General features: G+C 44.2%; 1 protein-coding gene across 4 annotated transcripts in view; it reads left to right on the top strand.

The window, feature by feature from the left end:
- LOC140409091 (uncharacterized) overlaps positions 1–24,344 on the top strand; it is a 185,155-nt gene that overhangs the window by 123,729 nt on the left and 37,082 nt on the right. For all 4 annotated transcript variants that reach the window (XM_072497196.1, XM_072497195.1, XM_072497199.1 and 1 more), the window contains exon 3: positions 23,231–23,364. In XM_072497196.1, coding sequence (XP_072353297.1) covers positions 23,231–23,364 — 134 coding nt within the window. The remainder of the gene's footprint in view (positions 1–23,230; positions 23,365–24,344) is intronic.

Raw genomic sequence — 24,344 nt, 5'->3', positions numbered from 1 at the left:
CACGGACCTGGAGCTTTAATGTCAAACTTATTTTGTGGTTGGCGCTCCTGAGTCAGAAGGTTGTTGATTTCAGTTCCACTGCAGAGATTTGAACACGCCATTTAGACATACTTGTCATTATAGGGAGATATTAGAAACTTGGGTCCAGAAATGGGATCCAAGGTGTAGGCAATTTAGGGTTAAGAAGACTGCTAGCAGCAGAGTCCGAGGGATACCTCCACAGCCTGCGTTACCTTGTCCCATTCAGATTTAACCTCGTTAGTGGGAACACACAGTATGCCCCAGTTCAGTCAGGATGATCCACTCAAGATCCATTGTGATTCGGGACAACCTTATTTGACCAGCTATCGTCCCACCAGAGTCTGATGACCTATTTGTCCATCAAGGGAAGGTTAGTTGCATATGAATGGCACAGCTCTATTATTTTGTATAGAGTGGAATGGGCAATCGGCCAAGATCACGATAAAGGATTCCAGTCTGGCCACTTGGGAAAGAGCCTGTGTTTGTGGGGTGGGTTGAGCTTGGAGAGATGCTTTATTTTGGAATAGTGACCAGCAGCAGGCTGTGGAGGTCACCCAGAGAGGTCATGAAGGAAGCTGCTCCAGGTATTGACTTTCGAAAAGGGTTCTAAAGGTACTTGACTTGCAGCAGAGAATTGCTTTGGAAAGGGTAGCACCGTGGTTAGCACTGATGATTCACAGCTCCAGGGTCCCAGGTTCGACTCCTGGCTTGAGTCACTGTCTGTGTGGAGTCTGCACGTTCTCCCTGTGTCTGCGTGGGTTTACTCCGGATGCTCCAGTTTCCTCCCATAAGTCCAGGGAGACATGCTGTCAGGTAATTTGGACATTCTGAATTCTCCCTCTGTGTACCCGAACTGGCTGAATGTGGCGACTAGAGACTTTTCGCAGTTACTTCATTGCAGTGTTGATGTTGGCCTACTTGTGACAAAGATTATTATCTTTACCTGGCTCTAAGTGGAATGAGAGCTGTATGTTTATTGGACGTTTTGTTTAATGGGAACTAATGTTATGGTTAAGAAACTGCATGTAATCTGTAGTGTTAGAGCTGAAGTAAAAGTTTAAATAGTGTTTTCTTTTCTTTTAATAAAGTTTGTTTATAATCAGGGGGGACATGATTGAGACGTTAGAAATTATGATGGGCATAGATAGAGTAAACAGGAATAAACATTTCCCCTTGGTGGAGGGATCAATGACCAAAGGGCATAAATTTAAGGTAAGGGGCAGAAGGTTTAGACGGGACGTGAGGGAAAAACATTTTCACACAGACGGTAGTGGGAGTCTGGCAGGTAAGGCAGAGACCCTCCTAACATGGAAGAAGTATTTAGATATGCATGTGCGATCCCAAGGCTATGGGCTAAGTGCTGGAAAATCGGATTAGAATAGTTAGGTGGTGGTTTTTGCTGGTACAGACATGATGGGCCGAAGGGCCTTTTCTGTGCTGTATGATTCTATGACTGAAATAATCAATCCCAATTTCTTATATTATCACTCCTGGAATGAATCGATTTTTCCGCTCTGCATTAAAACTTAAAATTATAACATCTAGTCCAGTCTCTTAACCACAGCTAGCCAGGCATCCGTAACAAATGTCATTGTAACTCTGAGGGGAGTGTATCTATCAGATGAGGCACATTGCAGAGGAGCAGGTGAATCTTCTTGGAATTCTGGCCAATATTTATTACTCCTCCAACATCAGTAAAATTACTGGTCTTCATTTGATTACTGCTCGTACAATCATGCTCTCTGCAAACTGGCTGCTGCATTTCCTACATTGTCATGGTGACCATACTTCAAAGACACTCTATTCGTTGTAAAGTGCTGAGGTTGACCTAATGTGAAAAATAATTGCAAGTTTTTCTTTCCCTTCTCCTTTGTTTCTTATCTGCTTGCTGGGTGGCATTCCCACTAATTCATAATGGTGGGTACTCGGGTCATTTTAAAAAGGAATTCACAACTGCTTTATGTAACCAGGGTCATGTTCAGGACATGTTTGTAGCTCAGTGGGTGAATTTTACAATCCACTTGGTCTACCATAATGCAATATTGAGATATAATCCAGCAAGTTGAATCTGTGTTGCTGAGGATGCTGCTTGTTGGATTACAAAAGCCCAAAATGTTTCCGGTTGAGCATTTGGAGGCACCAAGCCAAAAGGTGACCATTCTACTTCACTTAATGTTGGACTTGACATTTTGAATATCATGGATTTACAGGTTCAGAAACCGCTTCTTCCCCGCTGTTACCAGACTCCTAAATGACTGTTATGAACTGAACTGATCTCTCCACACATCTTCTCTATTGATTAGTGCTGCACTCCGTATACTTCACCCGATGCCTGTGACTATGTATTTACGTTGTGTATTTTATGTTTGTCCTATGTATTTTCTTTTCATGTAAGGAATGATTTGTTTGAACTGTACACAGAACAATACAGTCATTTAGGAGTCTGGTAACAGCGGGGAAGAAGCAGTTTTTGAACCTGTAAAACCATGATATTCAAAATGTCAAGTCCAACATTAAGTGAATACTCTCCATCCTCCATTACCCGTGAGAATTTGATGATGAGCCACTACTTTGAAAACAGGCTGCAGTCCATGTGGCATTGGTTACCCAGAGTTGTTATCCAATATTGCTCTCTTGCTAATATTGACTCTAGTTCTCGCCTGATCCCCATAAATGGTCTTTCTAAAAGGGATCAGTGGGTAGTCTGAGGTTTCCCCTCCTAATCCAGGGGTGCTGAGATTAATTATGGGACCATACAGTACTGAAGGAGATCATTCAGCCCATGAGGTTTATGCCACTTAGAATTTTATAAAAAATTTAATTTAGTTGTTAGCCAGATCTTGGTAGAAGGTTAGAGGAATGGCAGGGAAGGGAGTGCAATGTTCCTCCTGCAGGATGTTTGAGGTGAGGGATGCAGTTAGTGTCCCTGCTGATTTTACCTGCAGGAAGTGCTGCCATCTCCAGCTCCTCCAAGACCGAGTTAGGGAACTGGAGCTGGAGTTGGAAGAACTTCGGATCATTCGGGAGGCAGAAGGGGTCATAGATAGCAGCTTCAGGGAATTAGTTACACCAAAGATTGGAGATAGGTGGGTAACTGTAAGAGGGACTGGGAAAAAGCAGTCAGTGCAGGGATCCCCTGCGGTCGTTCCCCTGAGAAACAAGTATACCGCTTTGGATACTTGTGGGGGGGATGACTTACCAGGGGTAAGCCATGGGGTACGGGCCTCTGGCACGGAGTCTGTCCCTGTTGCTCAGAAGGGAAGGGGGGAGAGGAGCAGAGCATTAGTAATTGGGGACTCTATAGTCAGGGGCACAGATAGGAGATTTTGTGGGAGCGTGAGAGACTCACGTTTGGTATGTTGCTTCCCAGGTGCAAGGGTACGTGATGTCTCGGATCGTGTTTTCCGGGTCCTTAGGGGGAGGGGGAGCAGCCCCAAGTCGTGGTCCACATTGGCACTAACGACATAGGTAGGAAAGGGGACAAGGATGTCAGGCAGGCTTTCAGGGAGCTAGGATGGAAGCTCAGAACTAGAACAAACAGAGTTGTTATCTCTGGGTTGTTGCCCATGCCACGTGATAGTGAGATGAGGAATAGGGAGAGAGAGCATTTAAACACGTGGCTACAGGGATGGTGCAGGCGGGAGGGATTCAGATTTCTGGATAACTGGGGCTCTTTCTGGGGAAGGTGGGACCTCTACAGACAGGATGGTCTACATCTGAACCTGAGGGGCACAAATATCCTGGGGGGGAGATTTGTTAGTGCTCTTTGGGGGCGGGTTTAAACTAATGCAGCAGGGGCATGGGAACCTGGATTGTAGTTTTTAGGGTAAGGGAGAATGAGCGTATAGAGGTCAGGAGCACAGATTTGACGTCGCAGGAGGGGGCCAGAGTTCAGGTAGGTGGTTTGAAGTGTGTCTACTTCAATGCCAGGAGTATACGAAACAAGGTAGGGGAACTGGCAGCATGGGTTGGTACCTGGGACTTCGATGTTGTGGCCATTTCGGAGACATGGATAGAGCAGGGACAGGAATGGATGTTGCAGGTTCCGGGGTTTAGGTGTTTTAGTAAGCTCAGAGAAGGAGGCAAAAGAGGGGGAGGTGTGGCGCTGCTAGTCAAGAGTAGTATTACGGTGGCGGAGAGGATGCTAGATGGGGACTCTTCTTCCGAGGTAGTATGGGCTGAAGTTAGAAACAGGAAAGGAGAGGTCACCCTGTTGGGAGTTTTTTATAGGCCTCCTAATAGTTCTCGGGATGTAGAGGAAAGGATGGCGAAGATGATTCTGGATAAGAGCGAAAGTAACAGGGTAGTTATTATGGGAGACTTTAACTTTCCAAATATTGACTGGAGAAGGTATAGTTCGAGTACAATAGATGGGTCGTTTTTTGTACAGTGTGTGCAGGAGGGTTTCCTGAAACAATATGTTGACAGGCCAACAAGAGGCGAGGCCACGTTGGATTTGGTTTTGGGTAATGAACCAGGCCAGGTGTTGGATTTGGAGGTAGGAGAGCACTTTGGGGACAGTGACCACAATTCGGTGACTTTTACGTTAATGATGGAAAGGGAGAAGTATACACTGCAGGGCAAGAGTTATAGCTGAGGGAAGGGCAATTATGATGCCATTAGACGTGACTTGGGGGGGATAAGGTGGAGAAGTAGGCTGCAAGTGTTGGGCACACTGGATAAGTGGGCTTGTTCAAGGATCAGCTACTGCGTGTTCTTGATAAGTATGTACCGGTCAGGCAGGGAGGAAGGCGTCGAGCGAGGGAACCGTGGTTTACCAAGGAAGTGTAATCTCTTGTTAAGAGGAAGAAGGAGGCCTATGTGAAAATGAGGTGTGAAGTTTCAGTTGGGGCGATGGATAGTTACAAGGTAGCGAGGAAGGATCTAAAGAGAGAGCTAAGACGAGCAAGGAGGGGACATGAGAAGCATTTGGCAGGAAGGATCAAGGAAAACCCAAAAGCTTTCTATAGGTATGTCAGGAATAAGCGAATGACTAGGGAAAGAGTAGGACCAGTCAAGGACAGGGATGGGAAATTGTGTGGAGTCTGAAGAGATAGGCGAGATACTAAATGAATATTTTTCGTCCGTATTCACTCAGGAAAAAGACAATGTTGTGGAGGAGAATGCTGAGCTCCAGGTAAATAGATTAGATGGCATTGAGGTACGTAGGGAAGAGGTGTTGGCAATTCTGGACAGGCTGAAAATAGATAAGTCCCCGGGACCTGATGGGATTTATCCTAGGATTCTCTGGGAGGCCAGGGAAGAGATTGCTGGACCTTTGGCTATGATTTTTATGTCATCATTTGGCTACAGGAATAGTGCCAGAGGGCTGGAGGACAGCAAATGTGGTCCCTTTGTTCCAAAAGGGGAGCAGAGACAACCCCGGCAACTATAGACCGGTGAGCCTCACGTCTGTAGTGGGTAAAGTCTTGGAGGGGATTATAAGAGACAAGATTTATAATCATCTAGATAGAAATAATATGATCAGGGATAGTCAGCATGGCTTTGTGAAGGGTAGGTCATGCCTCACAAACCTTATTGAGTTCTTTGAGAAGGTGACTGAACAGGTAGATGAGGGTAGAGCAGTTGATGTGGTGTATATGTATTTCAGCAAAGTGTTTGATAAGGTTCCCCACGGTAGGCTATTGCAAAAAATACGGAGGCTGGGGATTGAGGGTGATTTAGAGATGTGGATCAGAAATTGGCTAGCTGAAAGAAGACCGAGGGTGGTGGTTGATGGGAAATGTTCAGAATGGAGTACAGTCACCAGTGGAGTACCACAAGGATCTGTTCTGGGGCCGTTGCTGTTTGTCATTTTTATCAATGACCTAGAGGAAGGCGCAGAAGGGTGGGTGAGTAAATTTGCAGACGATACTAAAGTCGGTGGTGTTGTCGATAGTGTGGAAGGATGTAGCAGGTTACAGAGGGATATAGATAAGCTGCAGAGCTGGGCTGAGAGGTGGCAAATGGAGTTTAATGTAGAGAAGTGAGGGGTGATTCACTTTGGAAGGAATAACAGGAATGCGGAATATTTGGCTAATGGTAAAGTTCTTGAAAGTGTGGCTGAGCAGAGGGATCTAGGTGTCCATGTACATAGATCCCTGAAAGTTGCCACCCAGGTTGATAGGGTTGTGATGAAGGCCTATGGAGTGTTGGCCTTTATTGGTAGAGGGATTGAGTTCCGGAGTCGGGAGGTCATGTTGCAGCTGTACAGAACTCTGGTACGGCCGCATTTGGAGTATTGCGTACAGTTCTGGTCACCGCATTATAGGAAGGACGTGGAGGCTTTGGAGCGGGTGCAGAGGAGATTTACCAGGATGTTGCCTGGTATGGAGGGAAAATCTTATGAGGAAAGGCTGATGGACTTGAGGTTGTTTTCGTTGGAGAGAAGAAGGTTAAGAGGAGACTTAATAGAGGCATACAAAATGATCAGGGGGTTGGATAGGGTGGACAGTGAGAGCCTTCTCCCGCGGATGGATATGGCTGGCACGAGGGGACATAACTTTAAACTGAGGGGTAATAGATATAGGACAGAGGTCAGAGGTAGGTTCTTTACGCAAAGAGTAGTGAGGCCGTGGAATGCCCTACCTGCTACAGTAGTGAACTCGCCAACATTGAGGGCATTTAAAAGTTTATTGGATAAACATATGGATGATAATGGCATAGTGTAGGTTAGATGGCTTTTGTTCGGTGCAACATCGTGGGCCGAAGGGCCTGTACTGCGCTGTATTGTTCTATGTTCTAATGTACAGCACGGTAGACGGGCCCTTCGGCCCAAACCTACCAAAAAGCCGATCTATGCTGACCCCATTTGCCTGCATTTGGCCCATATCCTTCTAAATCTTTCCATTCTCTGAAGGAGTATCCCCCTCCCAGTTCTTGCCCCCTAACCTTAAAATTCTTGCCCCTTTTCCAGCAATATTAACTATTTGGCGTGCCTTATCACGTTTTTTGTCTTCAGGTATCCATACGTGTTATTGTTTTACGAGACTTGCGCAGGTCAAGGATTAAAACCAGGATTTTATGGCACCGCTAATAGAGGGAAGAAAAATTACAACATAAAGCTTCCCTTGTGAGGTCTGTAGTTTAAAGTATTGTCAAATTCTGTCATCTGGACCGATTCCTTGTATTTGGCATTGTAAATCCTGAAATACTGGGAAAGATACTGTAATGCATTTATCCGATTCTGTATTTGTCAATTGATCGGACCGGGAACTGCGTTCTTTTTTTTAAACCTTTAATGCAAAGCTGTGGAAGTTGATCACTTTAACTAATATCAAGTTTGTAAAAGAGTTTTGATAACCATGAATTTGAAGTCATGCTGTCTATTGAGATGGTTCGAGATCCATGGACATCTTTACTTTTGAAAAAAGTTGATTGCTCCTTTATTTGTGGAAGCATTCTGCTGGTTTTGCCACTAAAGTGCTCAGTTTACTGGTATATGCAGACCACGTAGCCCACTGGAGTGTTCCCAGGTCTGGGCCGAGTTGATTGATTTTGTGCTCCTCAATGGGAAGGTGCAATACAATTACCTCACTGAATCTGGTCAGACAATTGTGCTATTTTTCTTGTGTATTCATGCTGAAGTCGTGTGTGGAATTTTCCCCTTCCTGAAATTGAAAACTACTTCAGCATTGTAGGGATTCAATCTGAAGCAGTTGTCCTGGGTTCTTCTCCATTTGGTTTCATTGCTACACCTAATGAGGCAAGGAATGTGTGGCTGACGACATTGAGATGGTATGAAAATGACTGGATGTTTTTGTGCAGTGAGCAAGTAGCCCATGCACCTTGACACCAGGTCCTGAAACACGATCACCGAACAGAACACGTGCAATTAAGTGCTGCTTTTATTTATGCAACTAAGAACTTTTGTCATCCAATCACTGATCCTAATGTTGAAGTGCGTCATGGCTACTTAGCTGCATAACTTGCAGTAAAGTGAAACCATTGGTTTAGTATTTACCCATGCAAAATCTGATTATGGATGTTGTATTACGGATTGGTAGCTTCAGTGCAAACTGTTCCACTGTTGGAGTGTTTAAGTGGGTCGGTGCAGACTCGAAGTGCAGAAGGAGGCCATTCGGCCCAATGTTGGAATATGTGAGGTGTGAATTTTTTTAAATTGCACTCCATAACATTCACCGAGATGGGGATGGTGTATTGCCGCAATAAAAGGAATTGATATTGTAATCTCTTGTGCTAAGTAGTCAAATATACCTTCCATGATTTCTTCGTTTCCAATTATGGAGCAATTTTGCGTGGCCAATCCACCTACCCTGCACATCCTTGGGTTGTGGGAGTGAGACCCACCCAGACACTGAGAGAATGTGCAAACGCCACACGGACAGTGACCCGGGGCTGGGATCGAACCTGCATCCTTGGTGCCGTGAGGCAAGCCATGCTAATCACTATGCTACCGTGTCACCCCCATATTACATGATTTCTTCACCAAAACTATAGTACTTAATTCTAGTAACCAGTACAGTTTTGCTTTTAACAAGTTAACGAACGAGGTGCCCATTAAATGAAATGACCTAAAGTCCTTGAAGTTGAATTAGATGTGCATTGTTGAAATATTGTGGAAATTAATCTATTACAGATTTTATAATGAATTTAAAGACCACTGTTTATATTTGTGTTCAAGATGTATTAAATAGAAACTGCATACTTTTCCTATGTCGAGCATTGGAGTCCAGTGAGTGGTAAAACCCAAAGTGGCACTTGAGACTGTGTAGAATTTAATTATTCTGTTTAGCTTAATTCTTACCTGGAATTCAAACTCCTTCACCTTTGCTTCCAATTTCCACCCATCTCTCTCCTTCACCTGGCCCATCGTTGACTCTTCCCTTCTCCATCTCTATTTCTGGGGACAGGCTATCAAACTGATGTGCATTATCAACCCACTGACTCCCACAACTACCTCCGAATATACTTCCTCACAACCCACTTCCTGTAAGGACTCCAATCCATTCTCCCAGTTTCTCTGTATTCTAATGATGCAACCTTCCACACCAGCACATGTTTTTTCTTTTTCCTCAATTGAGGATTCTCTTCCACATGATTAACAGGGCTTTCAATTGTGACTGACCTTTTTCTCGCACTTTTGCTCTTGCCCATTCCCCTCCCTCCCAGAATTGCTGTAAGCTGGTGGTTTGTCCTCCTCTTCCATCCATCCTACCAGACTGGATTATCCTCCCCATTACTGGCACCTGCAGCGTGATGCCACCACCTGTCAGCATTCAGAAAACTGTTCCCTCCTTGCTATCCTGGTCCGGTCCTCCAATCACCCCCAACACCCCTTTTTTTTTCTCTCTTTTTTTCCCCCCCATGGCATCTTCCCTTGTAAACACGGGAGACCTAACATCTCCTCACTGTCCAAGACCCCAAACATTCCTCATGGGTGAAGCTGTATTTTGTATACTTTTTTTTCAATTTGGTCTAATGTGCTCACTGCTCACTGTGCGGTCTCCAGTACAGACCACGAGTCTACTGTGTTCACTGCTCACCGTGCGGTCTCCAGTACAGACCACGAGTCTACTGTGTTCACTGCTCACCATGCAGCCTTCAGTACAGACCATTAGTCTACTGTGTTCACTGCTCACCGTGCTGTCTCCAGTACAGACCACTAGTCTACTGTGTTCACTGCTCACCATGCAGCCTTCAGTACAGACCATTAGTCTACTGTGTTCACTGCTCACCGTGCTGTCTCCAGTACAGACCACTAGTCTACTGTGTTCACTGCTCACCATGCAGCCTCCAGTACAGACCACTAGTCTACTGTGTTCACTGCTCACCGTGCGGTCTCCAGTACAGACCACTTTGCGGCGCACCTCTGCTCTGTCTGTAAGCATTACCTTGCATTCCAGTGGCTTGCCATTTTAATTCTCCACCTTTCTCTCATGAGGACATTGGTGTCCTCGGCCTGCTGCATTATATCAGTGAAGCTCCAGGGACAGCCTTTTGATGAGGTATGTCACAACTTTCTGCTCAACATTGAGTTCAACAATTTCAGAAACGTAAATTCTCATTTTCCTGTCTAGTTGTTGTTATCGGATTGAGGGAGCAGTGGAGGAGTAGAAGGAAGAACAAAAACATCTTCATAGCCTGGCGTGCTGGAAAGACCAATTGACAAAAGTAACTACAGAAGGCAAAGGGAGTGTAATGGTTATAGTAAAGAAAAAAGTATTCCCAGGTGCAGGTGTAAGTGGCAGAATATTGTACAGCGGTGTTATGCTGGCGCAAGATTTCATCTGTTTTCTTGCACTTTTTGAAGGGCCAAGACTGCATGGCATAATTTGCTAAATTAATGTGGAGAGGAGAATTTTTATATTGGTCTAGTATCTGACTGAAGAAAAATGAGTTAGCTTACTATTTAGGAGCTGAGAAGAGTTTGCTCTTGATCTACAGCTCTGATTTGCTTTGCAATGGTGGACAGTAGTGCGTTGTATTATTCCCCTCAACATGAGAAAAGCGACTGCTTTAACCGTGATCTGCGAAACATTTGAAGCATAAAATAATTTTACATGAACTCTTTGTACGAAGTTTCGTAACATTTTTATCTCGATGACTATTGCTTTGAAATGGATGTGGTATAAACACAACTTGTGATTCACACTTTCAAATTGTTTCATACTGTTACATTTTCTTTTATCTAGTTCTCTGCCTCTTGTCTTCCTGCATTCTACTACAGTGCGACAAAAACTAAGCTGTAAGCAGCTTTCTTCAGCTGGCCTATTTGAATAGACATTGTAAAGTGCTCATTTAAATGGTGGTATCATCTGGGACAATAGAATGGGTTTTGTGGTCTGCATACTATTCCATAAAGTTCTATAGATGAATGGACCTTATTCTTGTATGATTTATCATGGGCTAAATGCCATTGTGCATTTTTTTTAGGAAGAGGTTGGATGAGTAATTGTTCTATTTAACAAACTATTGATTGTAGATTCTGGTTTGAGCTGTATGCATGATTTCAGATTTTATTGCAGGCCATTTTACATTTTTACAGATTATTTGAAAATTACACAACCTTTTCTTTCTCTGGACAAAATGTAAAAACCTAAGAACAGGTGTGGGCAATTCAGCCCGTCGATCCTGCACCGCCTTTCAATAAGATCATGGTTGATAAGTCAGTTCAATGCCTTTTACACCCACTATCCCTATAACCCTTACTTTTAGTGTTAGTCAGTAATCTATTCATCTCTGCTTTAAACGTACTCCACGACTGAACTTCCACATCCTCTTGTGGGGTATAGAATTCCAAAGATACGCAACCATCTGATGTAAAGATATTTCTCCTCGTCTCGGTCCTAACTGGCCTCCCCCTTATTTTGAAATTGTGCCCTCTGTTTCTGGACTGCCCAACTCCAGGGAAACCTAGAATTCTATAGTGCAGAAGGAGGCCAATTTGGCCCATCTAGTCTGCACTGACCCTCAAAGAGCATCTTTCCCAGTGCAACTCCCCTGCCCCATCCTGTATCCTAACCCTGGACACCGAAAGTGCAATTTAGCATGGCCAATCCACCTAACCTGCACGCCTTGGACTGTGGGAGGAAACCGGAGTTTCCTCCCACAGTGCTACCTCACAGTGCCGAGGACCCGGGTTCTTTCCCGGCCCTGGGTCACCGTCTGTGTGGAGTTGCACATTCTCCCCGTGTCTGCGTGGGTCTCACCCGCACAACTCAAAAGATGTGCAGGGTAGGTGGATTGCCACGCTAAATTGCCCCTTTAATTGGGGGGGGGGGGGGAAAAGAATTGGGTTCTCTAAATTTATTTTAAAAAGAATCACTACAGTGCAGAAGAAGGCCGTTTGGCTCATCAAGCCTGCACCGACTCTGCCTAGGCCCACTTCTCCCGTTCAATCCCCATAACCCCGTGTATTGATCATGGTCAATCCACCTAACGTGCACATCTTTTGGAGGGTTGAGTGCCCTCAACATCTTTGAACTGCAGGTGCAGAGGCCTAGTGAAAGGAAGGACACGGCTTTTGTTCCCAACTGCTATCCAAAGCATGGTGGTTGGCACTGTTGCCTCACAGCATTGTGGCCCGGGTTCAATAGGCCTTGAATGACTCTGGCGGGGGGGCGGGTTTGCACTTTCTCCCCGTGTCTGCGTGGGTTTCTTCCGGGTGCTCCGGTTTCCTCCCACAGTCCAAAGATGTGGTTAGGTGGATTGGCTATGATCGACGCGTGATGTTACTGGGATGGAGTGGGCCTAGGTAGGATGCTCTTTGAGTGTTGGTGCAGACTCGATGGACCGAATGGCCATCTGAATTTCTGTGGATAACTGCAGAAATAGGCTGAGACCTGAATGTGCCAATAATTTAACATTTATGCCATGAAACATGCAATTATCTATGCACCATTATTTTTATTTCATTTGAATTGGCCCACACTGCAAATATTTATGGTACAACAGTTGAGGGAAAACAATGCTGGCACGGACTTATTTTAAATTGTTTTGTGTAAAATATTCTTGATGTTCCCATGTTGCATTGGGATCATTAGCTAAAGCAGAATCAGACAGCTCCGTTTCTCCAACTGTGTTCAAACAGAATCTGCAATATCAACTTTTGGTAAACCTTCAGCATTGTAACATGTAACCTGACAAGAAACGCTTGGTGGACGAGGTCAAATTTAAGTGGATGCAATATTGATGTTCAAGACATCCTGGGGTCAAACTGCTTCAACCTCCACATTCTCCTAGCCAAATTTTATTCTTCAACCGTCACCAAAAAAATAGTTTCTAGCAATTCTTTTTGATGTTTGTGGGAACTTGCTGCCATGTTTTCTAAATTTTGGCAGTGCCTTTACAACTAATTAAGTTATTTTGAAGTAAAGTGCATTGGGACATTTATGATGTGAAATATGCAATATAACATTAAATAACTACGTTATATAAGTTCAAGTTCCTTCAACTGACCTATTGCATCATCTACCAAAATAGTAAAAATGTTGGAACTTTTGATTCATAAATGTAATAGATATCCAAATTGGGGTAGCACGATAGCACAGTGGTTTACGCTGGTGCTTCACTGCGCCAGGGTCCCAGGTTCGATTCCCGGCTTGGGTCACTGTCTGAGTGGAGTCTGCACATTCTCCCCTGTGGGATTCTTCCGGGTGCTCCAGTTTACTCCCGAAAGTCGTGCTTGTTAGGTGATTTGGACATTCTGAATTCTCCCTCTGTACCCAAACAGACGCTGGAGTTTCACTAGGGGATTTTCACAGTAACTTCATTTCCGTGTTAATGAAAGACTACTTTTGACAATAATAAAGATTATAATTTTACCAGAGTCTTATGCATCTGCATCCTTGGATTAATATAGTAATTCAGATTCCACCAAAGGTCGCACCCATACAGTATGAACATTAACATTCACTAATGATTAATGTGTTATATGCATTGGAAAATACTGACAAAACTGGCAGTTCTTCGCGAGGCAGACATTTTCGGAGACCTGGACAAGGCATCAGAATGGTCTCTAATGCTTTATTTGGAGTCGTGTTGAATTTGGATTTCAGGTACACGAGAATTGGGTTAAAAAAGCATCTTTAAAATTGTAAAAACTACTCAACAGCAAACCTTGGGGTGGAAAGATGTTGAAGAAAGTGCTCACTTGCTAATGAATGTTGACAATTATATATAATAAATCAAACTATATCCAATAACCACCCACTGCTCAAAAGCTCTGACTGTTTTCTGTAATTGTCTTTCGGTCACAACAGTTCTGTGTTTTGCTTTGATACTTAACACTGATTCTTAATTATTTTTGATCCCTGTAGCTTTCATCATTTAGATAGATGTTAGTAGCCTGACAAGTAAACAATTATGAGTCAATTACCACTCTCTGCGTATTATGATTTGGAATACATCAGCCAAGACCACGGGCGAAATTCTCCGGAAACAGCGCGATGTCCGCCGACTGGCGCCCAAAACGGCGCAAATCAGTCGGGCATTGCGCCGCCCCAAAGTTGCGGAATGCTCCGCATCTTTGGGGGCCGAGCCCCAACCTTAAGGGGCTAGGCCGGCGGCGGACGAATTTCCGCCCCCGCCAGCTGGCGGAAAAGGCCTTTGGTGTCCCGCCAGCTGCTGCGGAAATGAAATCTCCGGGCGGCACATGCGCGGGAGCGTCAGCGGCCGCTCACGGCATTCCCGCGCATGCGCAGTGGAGAGAGTCTCTTCCGCCTCCGCCATGGTGGAGACCGTAGCGAAGGCGGAAGGGAAAGAGTGCCCCCACGGCACAGGCCCGCCCACGGATCGGTGGGCCCCGATCGCGGGCCAGGCCCCCCCCCCCCCCCCCCCCAGGACCCTGTAGCCCGCCCGCGCCGCCTTGTCCCACCGGTAAGGTAGGTGGTTTAATCTACGCCGGCGGGACGTGGAGAATTCGGCGGGGGCGGGATTCACGCCAGCCCCCGGCGATTCTCTGACCCGGCGGGTGGTCGGAGAACCTCGCCCCACATCAGAGAAACATGCCAATCAGGTTTTTACCATACAAATCAAGCAATCAAGACCTTGATTGGGTGCTCGATATAAGATTTAAATTACAAAAGTGAAATAAAACATATAATTTTGGACACTTACAAAGAGTAAGAACATCTCACACTAGATGAAAGTGAAAATAATCTCTCCCAAAAGACAAAAATCGTGTAGCATTAATTAAGAGTTTTAGTGTTAGCTTATACAAGAATATCATCAACAGATGAGGTGTTTGAATAGTTTTATTTTGCAGTATAGCCCATTACACATTTTGGTGCCTCCCCAGGTGACCTATAAAGTGTTGAGCATTTATTTTAATTTGTTCCTGCTACAGTCACCACCAGCCTTGACAATACAATGAACTGACCCAAGAAACTTGACCTTGGGATTAGCCTTCACACACATTAATCTGCAAAATGGTGATTGAAATTAATGCTGCACTAACTGACAAAGAATGTATACATGATTATATCACCTAGACTTATAGCATGGTTTCAGCACAGAAAGTGGCCATTTTGTTCATATGAATGCTTTGCAAGAGTACTTTGCTAATCTCACTCCTTGCGCCCCCCCGCACTAAATACCTGCTGCTGAAAATGTTTTCCTCATGTCGCTATTCACTTTGTATCAGTATCCTCTCGTTCTCAACCTCTCTGTTGATGGCAAAAACTTCACTTGGCATGTGGGAGTCTTTTAAGGAGCAGTTGATGGGAGTGCAGGACAGGCATGTGCTGGTAAAAAGTAAGGACAGGAAAGGCAGGATTCGGGAACCATGGATGACCAGGGAAATTGAGAATCTTGTCAAAAAGAAAAAAGGTGCATATGTGAGGTACAGGCAACTAAAAACAGATAAAGCACTTGAGGAATAAGAGGAAAGTAGGGAGTTAGGAGGGCAAAAAGGGTCACGAAATGACCTTGGCAGACAGGATTAAGGAGAATCCCAAGGCATTTTGTATGTATATTAGGAACAAGAAGGTAGCTAGAGAAAGAGTTGGTCCACTCAAGGACAAAGGAGGGAAATATGTGTAGAACCAGAGGAAGTAGGTGAGGTCCTTAATGAGTATTTTGCATTGGTATTCACAAAGAAGTGGGATCCGTTGATTGGTGGTGTCTCAGAAGGGTGTGTAAACACTTTAGAACATGTCATTATTGTGAGGGAGGAAGTGTTAGGTGTGTTAAAAAGCATTTAAGGTAGACAAATTCCCAGGGCCAGATGGCATCTATTCCAGATTACTGAGGGAGACGAGATGAAATCGCTGGGCTTCTGACCCAAATCTTTTTGTCCTCATTGAACACAGGTGAGATGCCAGAGGCTTGGAGGATAGCCAATGTTGTCCCATTATTTAAGAAGGGTTGCAAGGATAATCCGGGTAATTATAGGCCAGTGAGCTTGGCGTCCGTGATAGTGAAATTGTTGGAAAAGATTCTCAGATAGGATCTATGCACATTTGGAAGTGAATGGTCTTATTAGCGACAGATGGAATGGCAGATGGAATTTAACCCGGACAAACTAATTTCCTAAATTGGGGCAGCACGGTAGCCTTGTGGATAGCACAATTGCTTCACAGCTCCAAGGTCCCAGGTTCGATTCTGGCTTGGGTCACTGTCTGTGCGGAGTCTGCACATCCTCCCCGTGTGTGCGTGGGTTTTCTCCGGGTGCTCCGGTTTCCTCCCACAGTCCAAAGATGTGCGGGTTAGGTGGATTGGCCATGATAAATTGCCCTTAGTGTCCAAAATTGCCCTTAGTGTTGGGTGGGGTTACTGGGTTATGGGGATAGGGTGGCGGTGTTGACCTCGGGTAGGGTGCTCTTTCCAAGAGCCGGTGCAGACTCGATGGGCTGAATGGCCTCCTTCTGCACTGTAAATTCTATGATAATGATAATCTATGATAAAATGTGAAGTGATGCATTTTGGTAGATCCAATTCAGATGGGAGCTATAAAATAAATGGCAGAACTATCAGGAACATAAGAGACACCGAGAAATCTGGGTGTGTAGGTCCACAGATCCTTAAATGTGGCAGCACATTAGAAACTGTGGTAAAGAAAGCATATGGCATGCTTGCCCTCATAGGACGGGGTATCGAGTATAAAAGCTCAAATTATGTTAGTTATATAGAATGTTGGTGAGGCCACATTTGGAATACTGTGTTCAATTCTGGTCACCGCACTACCAGAAGGACATAGAGGTTTTGGAGAGAGTACAGAAGTACCAGGATGTTGCCTGGTATGGAGGGTATTCGCTACGAGGAGAGATTGAATAAACTGGGATTGTTCTCCCGAGAGAGACGGAGGCTGAGGGGCAACCTGATAGAAGTTTAGAAAATTTGAGGGGTATTATAGGGTGAACAGTTGGAGGCTATTTCTCAGGGCAGTAATGACAATTACAAGGGAGCGCAAGTTCAAGGTGAGGGGGAAAAGGTTCGGTGGAGATGTGCAGAGGAAGTATTTTTACACTGGATGGTGGTGGCCTGGAATGCACTGCCAAGTGAGGTGGCTGAGGCAGATACGTTAGCGACCTTTAAGACTTAACTGGATAGGCACATGAGCAGATGGGGTATAGATAGGACACGTGATCGGCGCAAGCATGGAGGGCAGAAGGCCTGTTCCTGTGCTGTATTCTTTGTTCTTTGTTCTCTTATCAAATTTCCTCTGAGAACAGTCCCAGCTTCTCCAATCTATCCATATAGCAGACGTTCCTGATTCCCGGAACCATTTTCTCCCCCCCCCCCCCCCCCCCCCCCCCCCTCTCCCAAGCCTTTGCATCCTTCCTGAATGTGGTGCCCAGAATTGGACACAATACTACAGTTGATGCCAAACTGTCCCCTAAATGCTGTCCCAGATCTTCAAGCACCATCCGCGCCGCATATTGCAGCACCTGTAGATCGCGTGTTGGACCGATCAGCCATATCAGAAACCCATCGAGCCGGAGTGAAAGCAAGTCGCCCACTATCCCAAGGGACTGCTGAAGAAGGAAGTCACCTATCCTAATATCTCCTTTGGCTCAATGCAAGATTTTGTTATTACAAGAACAACAGTGTAGCAAATCTGCTTGTAATTTAAACACTTGACGACTATTTTTGGGTTGATTTACTGGGGTATAGGCCATTGTCTGGTACCTTGCTCAAGTGGCATATTTCATAATTGCTGACTGGGTGCACTTGTCTGCAGTCAATTTACATTCAGATTCAGCAAACCTGATCTTGTCATTGCTTGCTACAGGCTGTTTGCACACGGATGCCGTCCAGCATTTGGCATATTACCGTGATCCGTGCAGGAAAGTTGGGGACTGGTTTAGCACAGCGGGTTAAACAGCTGGCTTGTACATAGAACATAGTGCAGAGGGAGGCCATTCGGCCCATCGAATCTGCACTGACCCACATTAAACCCTCACTTCCAACCTATCCCCATAACCCAATAACCCCTCCTAACCTTTTTCGACATCTGAGGGCAATTTAGCATAGCCATTCCACCTAACCTGCACGTTTTTAGACTGGGAGGAAACTGGAGGAAACCCACGCAGACACTGGGAGAACATGCAGACTCCGACACAGGCAGTGACCCAGCAGGGAATCGAACCTGGGACCCTGGCGATGTGAAGCCACAATGCTATCCACTTGTGCTACCGTAATGCAGAACAAGGCCAGCAGCGCGGGTTCAATTCCCGTACCGGCCTCCCCGAACAGGCGCCGGAATGTCACGACTAGAGGTTTTTCACAGTAACTTCATTGAAGCTTACTTGTGACAATAAGCGATTATTATTGTTATTGTTTTTATTATTATTGATAACTTTTGACGCCTGAAAACCTCTACCCTGTGTTGCCTCCATTGTTCACATACACTGGCAGAGGCCAGAAATGAGCTCTTGATTTGTATGATGCAGTTCAGTATATCATGCCTCTTGCTCTACATCTGTGTGACAGCACATTGAGATTGTGAAATCTGCATTGTATTAGAGGGGCGGTCGGCGGGGCGGAGGGTGAGAGAGGAGAAAGAGGTTATAGGAGTTGCTTGCTCTAAACCAGTATTTTATTCATTCACCCAGTTAGTGCTCCAGTTTATGATTTCATGTTATTGTGACCCCATTTTGTTCTTTGCCTCACTGAAGGAGTGGGATGTAACTTCATATTTTGAATTGATTTGAGTTACAGACTCCATTTTGTATGATACAAACTGACCTGATTCGCAGTTCTAGAGTATTTGGCTGCGATCAGAAATGGTGCAGAATATGTATACTTGTCTTCCTTTTGGGGCCTATGCCAAATCATTCATTCAAAGCCAGTTTTGACTTGAGTGATAACTGCTTGTAGTTCTGTGTCCCAGCACTACCAGAATTACAAGTGGATTGGGGGAGGGCAAAGAAAGACCAATTTGTTTTGTCTTTTGGCTCAAATGCTTCTACGTTGTGTGGTACATTATTTCCTCTTGGCTACTTTGGAACCCATCTCAGATCTTTACAGTATATACGGCGGCACGGTAGCACAGTGGTTAGCACTGTTGCTTCACAGCGCCAGGGTCCTGGGTTTGATTCACACTTGGGTCACTGTGCGGAGTCTGCATGTTCTCCCCGTGTCTGTGTGGGTTTCCTCCAGGTGCTCCGGTTCCTCCCACAAGTCCCGAAAGACTTGCTGTTAGGTAAATTGGACATTCTGAATTCTCCCTCAGTGTACCCGAACAAGTGCTGGAATGTGGCGACTAGGGGCTTTTCACAGTAACTTCATTGCAGTATTACTGCAAGCCTACTTGTGACAATAATAAAGATCATTATTATTATTAATGATATACAACAGATTAAATTATTAGGCTGCAACTGCATGAATTGAGGAGTGTTGGGAAATTATTTTTAAATTGGGATCAATAATAAAAGTGAGATAATTGAATTGTTCTTAATGGGATGCCACCTCTTTTGGTGAAATGTTTCTATGTGGACACTGCAAGGTGTTCCTAATGGCTGGGTGGTGTAGCGAGGCGTTAGTGGAGAACAAATCAATCGACCCGTTAATATCTTACTGTGCAAAGCTTTACACTGATTTACTAACTAAAATAAGATGATGGCAAGCGGTTTGGCTCCTTAGATCTGTATTTTAAGAATGTGCCTGATTTATAAGGGTGATCTTAAAGGACTAAGAGCCCTACTATGTAATCATTGTAGTTTAGGAATGTATGGAATGTGCAAAGTCTGCTGGAACTCGAGTGATGGAAATGTTTGACATCTACGAGAAACATTTTCCGTCTATTTCAGAACCATTGCACTGATTTATCTGGATTATTAGATTGCCATGCCTGAATTTCTATAAATTGTGTGATAGTTTCCCAAATGAGCTTGTGGGTAAATTCAGTTCATGTGTATACTGACCAGACTTGTCTCGGTCGCTGATGTAACTAATTGCAGCATGGGTGCCTTCGAGACCCTGACTTCTCATTAACCTATTTGAGTTGTGCAAGTGGAATTAACATTCGGAAATACTTAACTTTTAAAGTTTGGTTTGTGCCTGGTTTGCCATACACTTTAAGCATGCGCCTCGCTAATTGCATGTTTGACAACTGGGTTAAAATTTCATGGTAACTTAGCTGTGGGGATGAATTGAAGATTGAGCCAGAAAGTAAGGAGAGAGAGCAATGAAAATCAGCAAATTCCATTACTGCCGCCTAGCCTGAAAATGGGAATAAGCAGGTTGGAGAGTCCTGATCGGAATCTCTGAGAAAGAAGAATGCAGGTGCAAAGTTTTACTTTCTTACCAGGCTGTTAATAACAATGCCTCAGCGATTACGTTTCCATTTGGGAGACTCTAGGAGGCATGGCACTCTGAAGAAATTGTTCATGAGAGCGATTCTAAACCTTGATGAATCTAACTCCGCTTTACTTGAGACAAAAACCAGAAACACGTAGTTGTAGTCCAGACATTTCTTCCATGCCATTTAATATCTTGTGTATATTTAGAAGGTGTCGCCTTTCAAGGCTAAGTGACCCCACCATCTGTCTTTACATAACTTAATCCTTAGTGTTACAAGTCAACCTGTAACACTATCTCCAATGTCTGAAAGATTCATTTCAATCTAGATGACCAAAAGTATCGTTTGGTACATAAAGGTGATGTGCACCTTCCAGTTTTGGAGGGCCTGTGCAGACTCAATGGGCCGAATGGCCTCATACTGCACTGTAGGAGTCAATGGAATGTGAAGTGACCTTTTGGATGGAAGGGTCTTTATGGGTTATTGCTCGTTGCCCTTTGGACATGGTTTTGAATTCAGACCCTCCTTGTTGAGAGGAAAAGTGTTTTTGGAATTGTTTTGGAGATTCTCGAGCGCGAGTGAGCATTAATCTGTAATATTGACCCAGTGCTAAAACTACCAAATCCAGCACCGACTTCCCTTTTATATTAACTGTTTGTTTTATTAACTGTTTTAGAGAGGCCATCAGCCTAGTTGTTGCATACGATAGAGCTGTCGTATTGGGTGGATGGTGGGCTGTGCTTGTTAATTACAGCATCCACTGTAAAGAGTAGGAAGAAACTCTATTTGCTATTTAAGAAACCTCATCATTAACACACGAATGCTGGAAGTAAACTACATTTCCAAATGAAGTTCCAATTACCAATTGACTATTACAGCATGCCAGTAATTTAGTTTAATTAGCACTTTTCATCCTTGGGTGAGCTGCCTTCCTGAACTGCTGCAGTACCTGTGGTGTAGGTGCACCCACAGTGCTGTTAGGGAGGGATTTACAGGATTTTGACTGCGCCACTGAAGGGGTGGTGATATACTTCCAATACATGGTGAATTAAAAGGAAGCGGCACTCCACTAATTGCTATGGGGAGGGGATGATGGGGGAGGTGTTAATTTAGATGTACCTGATTTCTTCTGTAAACAGAGGTGTTTTGATTTTGAATTCCCCTTTTGTAATTGGTGGCATATTTTGTAATCTCAGTTTTTGTGTGATCCAATTTTTTAATAACCTCACAGCAAAGACCAAGATAGACCTAAACTCCAGGGTTAGTTTCTTTGCATACACAAAAGTGCGAGGTGGGTAAGAGTGTGTGGTGTTACTACGTAGATCCTGGTGCATTCATGCAATAAAAATGGGATAGAAAAAAAGTTACAGGGCAAAGACTTGTGGAGTCCAGAAGTCCAATGATGTATTCTTTCGGTAGGTTGAAGACCGATGCCGAGAAATTTACTTTTCATATGTCGAGATCAATTAGTCTTGTAGACGCTGGTTTCAATAGTTCCAGTAGAAACTATGAAGGTGGAGAGCCAGGTATACAAACCTGGACAGTGCCCTTTTTCTCTGAGCTGTTGCTTGCTTATTGGAAATTGGCAGCATGGTAAGACCATGTTCCTCCGGCTAGACAGTCGTGGTGTATCACTCTTCACCTGTCTATTTCGGCTTTGATAAAGGGTTTTTATTTCTTTATCTGGACTATTGGTATGTTAATGTTTCAACCATTAAGCATTTGAAATGAAAGATGCAGGGTCCTTTGTCCGAGAAGACTGACCATCTCCACTGGCCATTGGTTTTAGGGAGTGTTTTTGTATAATCCTCATTGCATTTGATCTATTCAGCCCAAGAGTCGTTTGCATATCCTGAGCGATAACTGGATGCAAATTTCTTCAGTGCTGCTAGTTTAGCTCCTATTGTTCAGGATTACAGCCAGACAGTATATATAATTAATTTAAAATCCAGGGAGGTAATGGTATTGTGGTATTGTCTCTGGACTAGTAATCCAGAGACCCAGGGTAGTGCTCTGGAGACCGGTTCGAATCCTACCATGGCAGATGGTGAAATTTGAGTTAAATAAAAAATCTGGAAATAAAAATCTAATGATGACCGTGAAACCATTGCCAATTGTAAAAACACATCTGGTTTACCAATTCCTCTTGAGGGAAGGAAATCTGTGGTCCTTACCTGGTCTGGCCCCCATGTGATTCCACAGCAGTGTAATTGACTCTTAAATGCTCTCTGGGGTGGGCAATAAATGCTGGCCCAGCCAGCGACACCCACATCCCATGAATGGATTTTTAAAAAATAGTGATCTGTGGAGTTCACCAGATCCCAGCATTGGGTACTAACTTTACCGATGAGTCAAGTTGACATCAACACACCTAGCATAAACAGTGTTACTGAAATTCCTCCCTCCCCTTTTTTTTTTCTGTTTCCCGTTATCAGGTTCTTCTCTCTTCTATCTTCCCATTCTTGTCATGCAGTCTTTTTATCTTGTATTGCTCCTGATTTGGTATTTTATGTCCACTGTCACCCTCTGTACCTCTCTTGCCATTCTCCAGCAACTCCTGTCACTGCCTCCTTACACGTGGCAATCCTGACTAATCTGCCTGCCTGCCGTCGACCCCTTCTGCCTCATTCAACACTGTCAGTGTAATATTTTGATCCCTTGCGATGTTTAAAAAAAATTGTATTCCGACATATGAAAATTGCCATTGTAAAGAACAAATGTTGGAATTGTACTGGCTGCCTAGATTTACTTGGCAACAAAAGTTCTATTGAGCTGCCCAGTTCTGAGATCTGTTTGAAAAATATACCAGCTTGATTTTTTCAACTTTTGAGATTCTTGTCTTTTTTTAACTTGAGCTACAATATTCATGGATAAATCCCAGTTGTTGGGGTAGCAGACTGTTGTGAATTCTAAAGTATATCTTAAAGTGGCTTTATTTTATCCCTGTGAATAACCACTTTCTTGAAAACAGTCTTACTCACTTTTGTGTGCATTCTTGTCTAGGCGGAAGCTGATGTGTCCTCCTTGGAAAGACGTATCCATTTGGTTGAAGACGAGTTGGATCGTACTCGGGAGCGTCTGACTGTTACCTTGCAAAAATTGGATGAGGCTGAAAAATCAGCAGATGAGAGTGAACGGTAGGAACCAGCAAATTGTTATCTGGATGGTGCATTTCCGAGTTTTTGCCTAATCTGGGAAAGTAGACCACACTATTTATATTTTTAAAAATTGGAGTACCCAATTAATTTTTTCCAATTAAGGGGCAATTTAGTGTGGCCAATCCACCTACCCTGCGGGTAGTGGGGGAGAAACCCACGCAAACACGGGGAGAATGTGTAAACTCCACACGGACAGTGACCCAGAGCCGGGATTGAACCTGGGACCTCTGCAACATGAGGCAGCAGTGCTAACCACTGCGTCACTGTGCTGCCAGGAGACCACACTACTGACCATTTTCTTCTCCGTTTCCCCCACTCTGCTGACCTAGTGTTAAAAAGGAATGCAGTTTCACTGGAGCTGGTGTGAAGTGCATGACCCAAGTTCAAATCATTTGAATTGAATCCAATTTATACTATATGTACCAATTGAAGGGGTCAGTGCAAAATATGTAGTATAACAGATCTAGCACCGTAAATAGAAACTGCAAATTTAGAAATTTATTGTTCAGTGCTTCAATAATTCATTTGAAATGAAAATCGCTTATTGTCACAAGTAGGCTACTGTGAAAAGCCCCTAGTCGCCACATTCCGGTGCCTGTTCAAGGAGGCTAGTACGGGAATTGAACCCGCTCTGCTGGCCTGCCTTGGTCTGCTTTAAAGGCCAGCTATTTAGCCCTGTGCTAAACCAGCCCCATTTACGTTTTATAAAGCTATTTTGGCTTCCTTCTCTACCCGTGGCAGGTTATAGGAATGCAAAGGATATAGAGTGTGGTTTCTGTGCTGTTGTGTATAGTGGGAGTTTGAATAAATCAAAATAGAAAGCTGTCCCAAGAAACAAGTATTTTTTAAAAATTTGTTAATTTCTTTCCAATTAAGGGGCAGTTTAGCATTGCCAATCCACCTACCCTATAATCTTTGGGTTGTGGGGGCGGGACCCACGCAGACACTGGGAGAATGTG

The sequence above is a fragment of the Scyliorhinus torazame genome, chromosome 3 (assembly GCF_047496885.1).
Source record: "Scyliorhinus torazame isolate Kashiwa2021f chromosome 3, sScyTor2.1, whole genome shotgun sequence".
Taxonomy (NCBI): Eukaryota; Metazoa; Chordata; class Chondrichthyes; order Carcharhiniformes; family Scyliorhinidae; genus Scyliorhinus; species Scyliorhinus torazame.
This window is presented reverse-complemented; position numbering and strand designations above follow the sequence as displayed.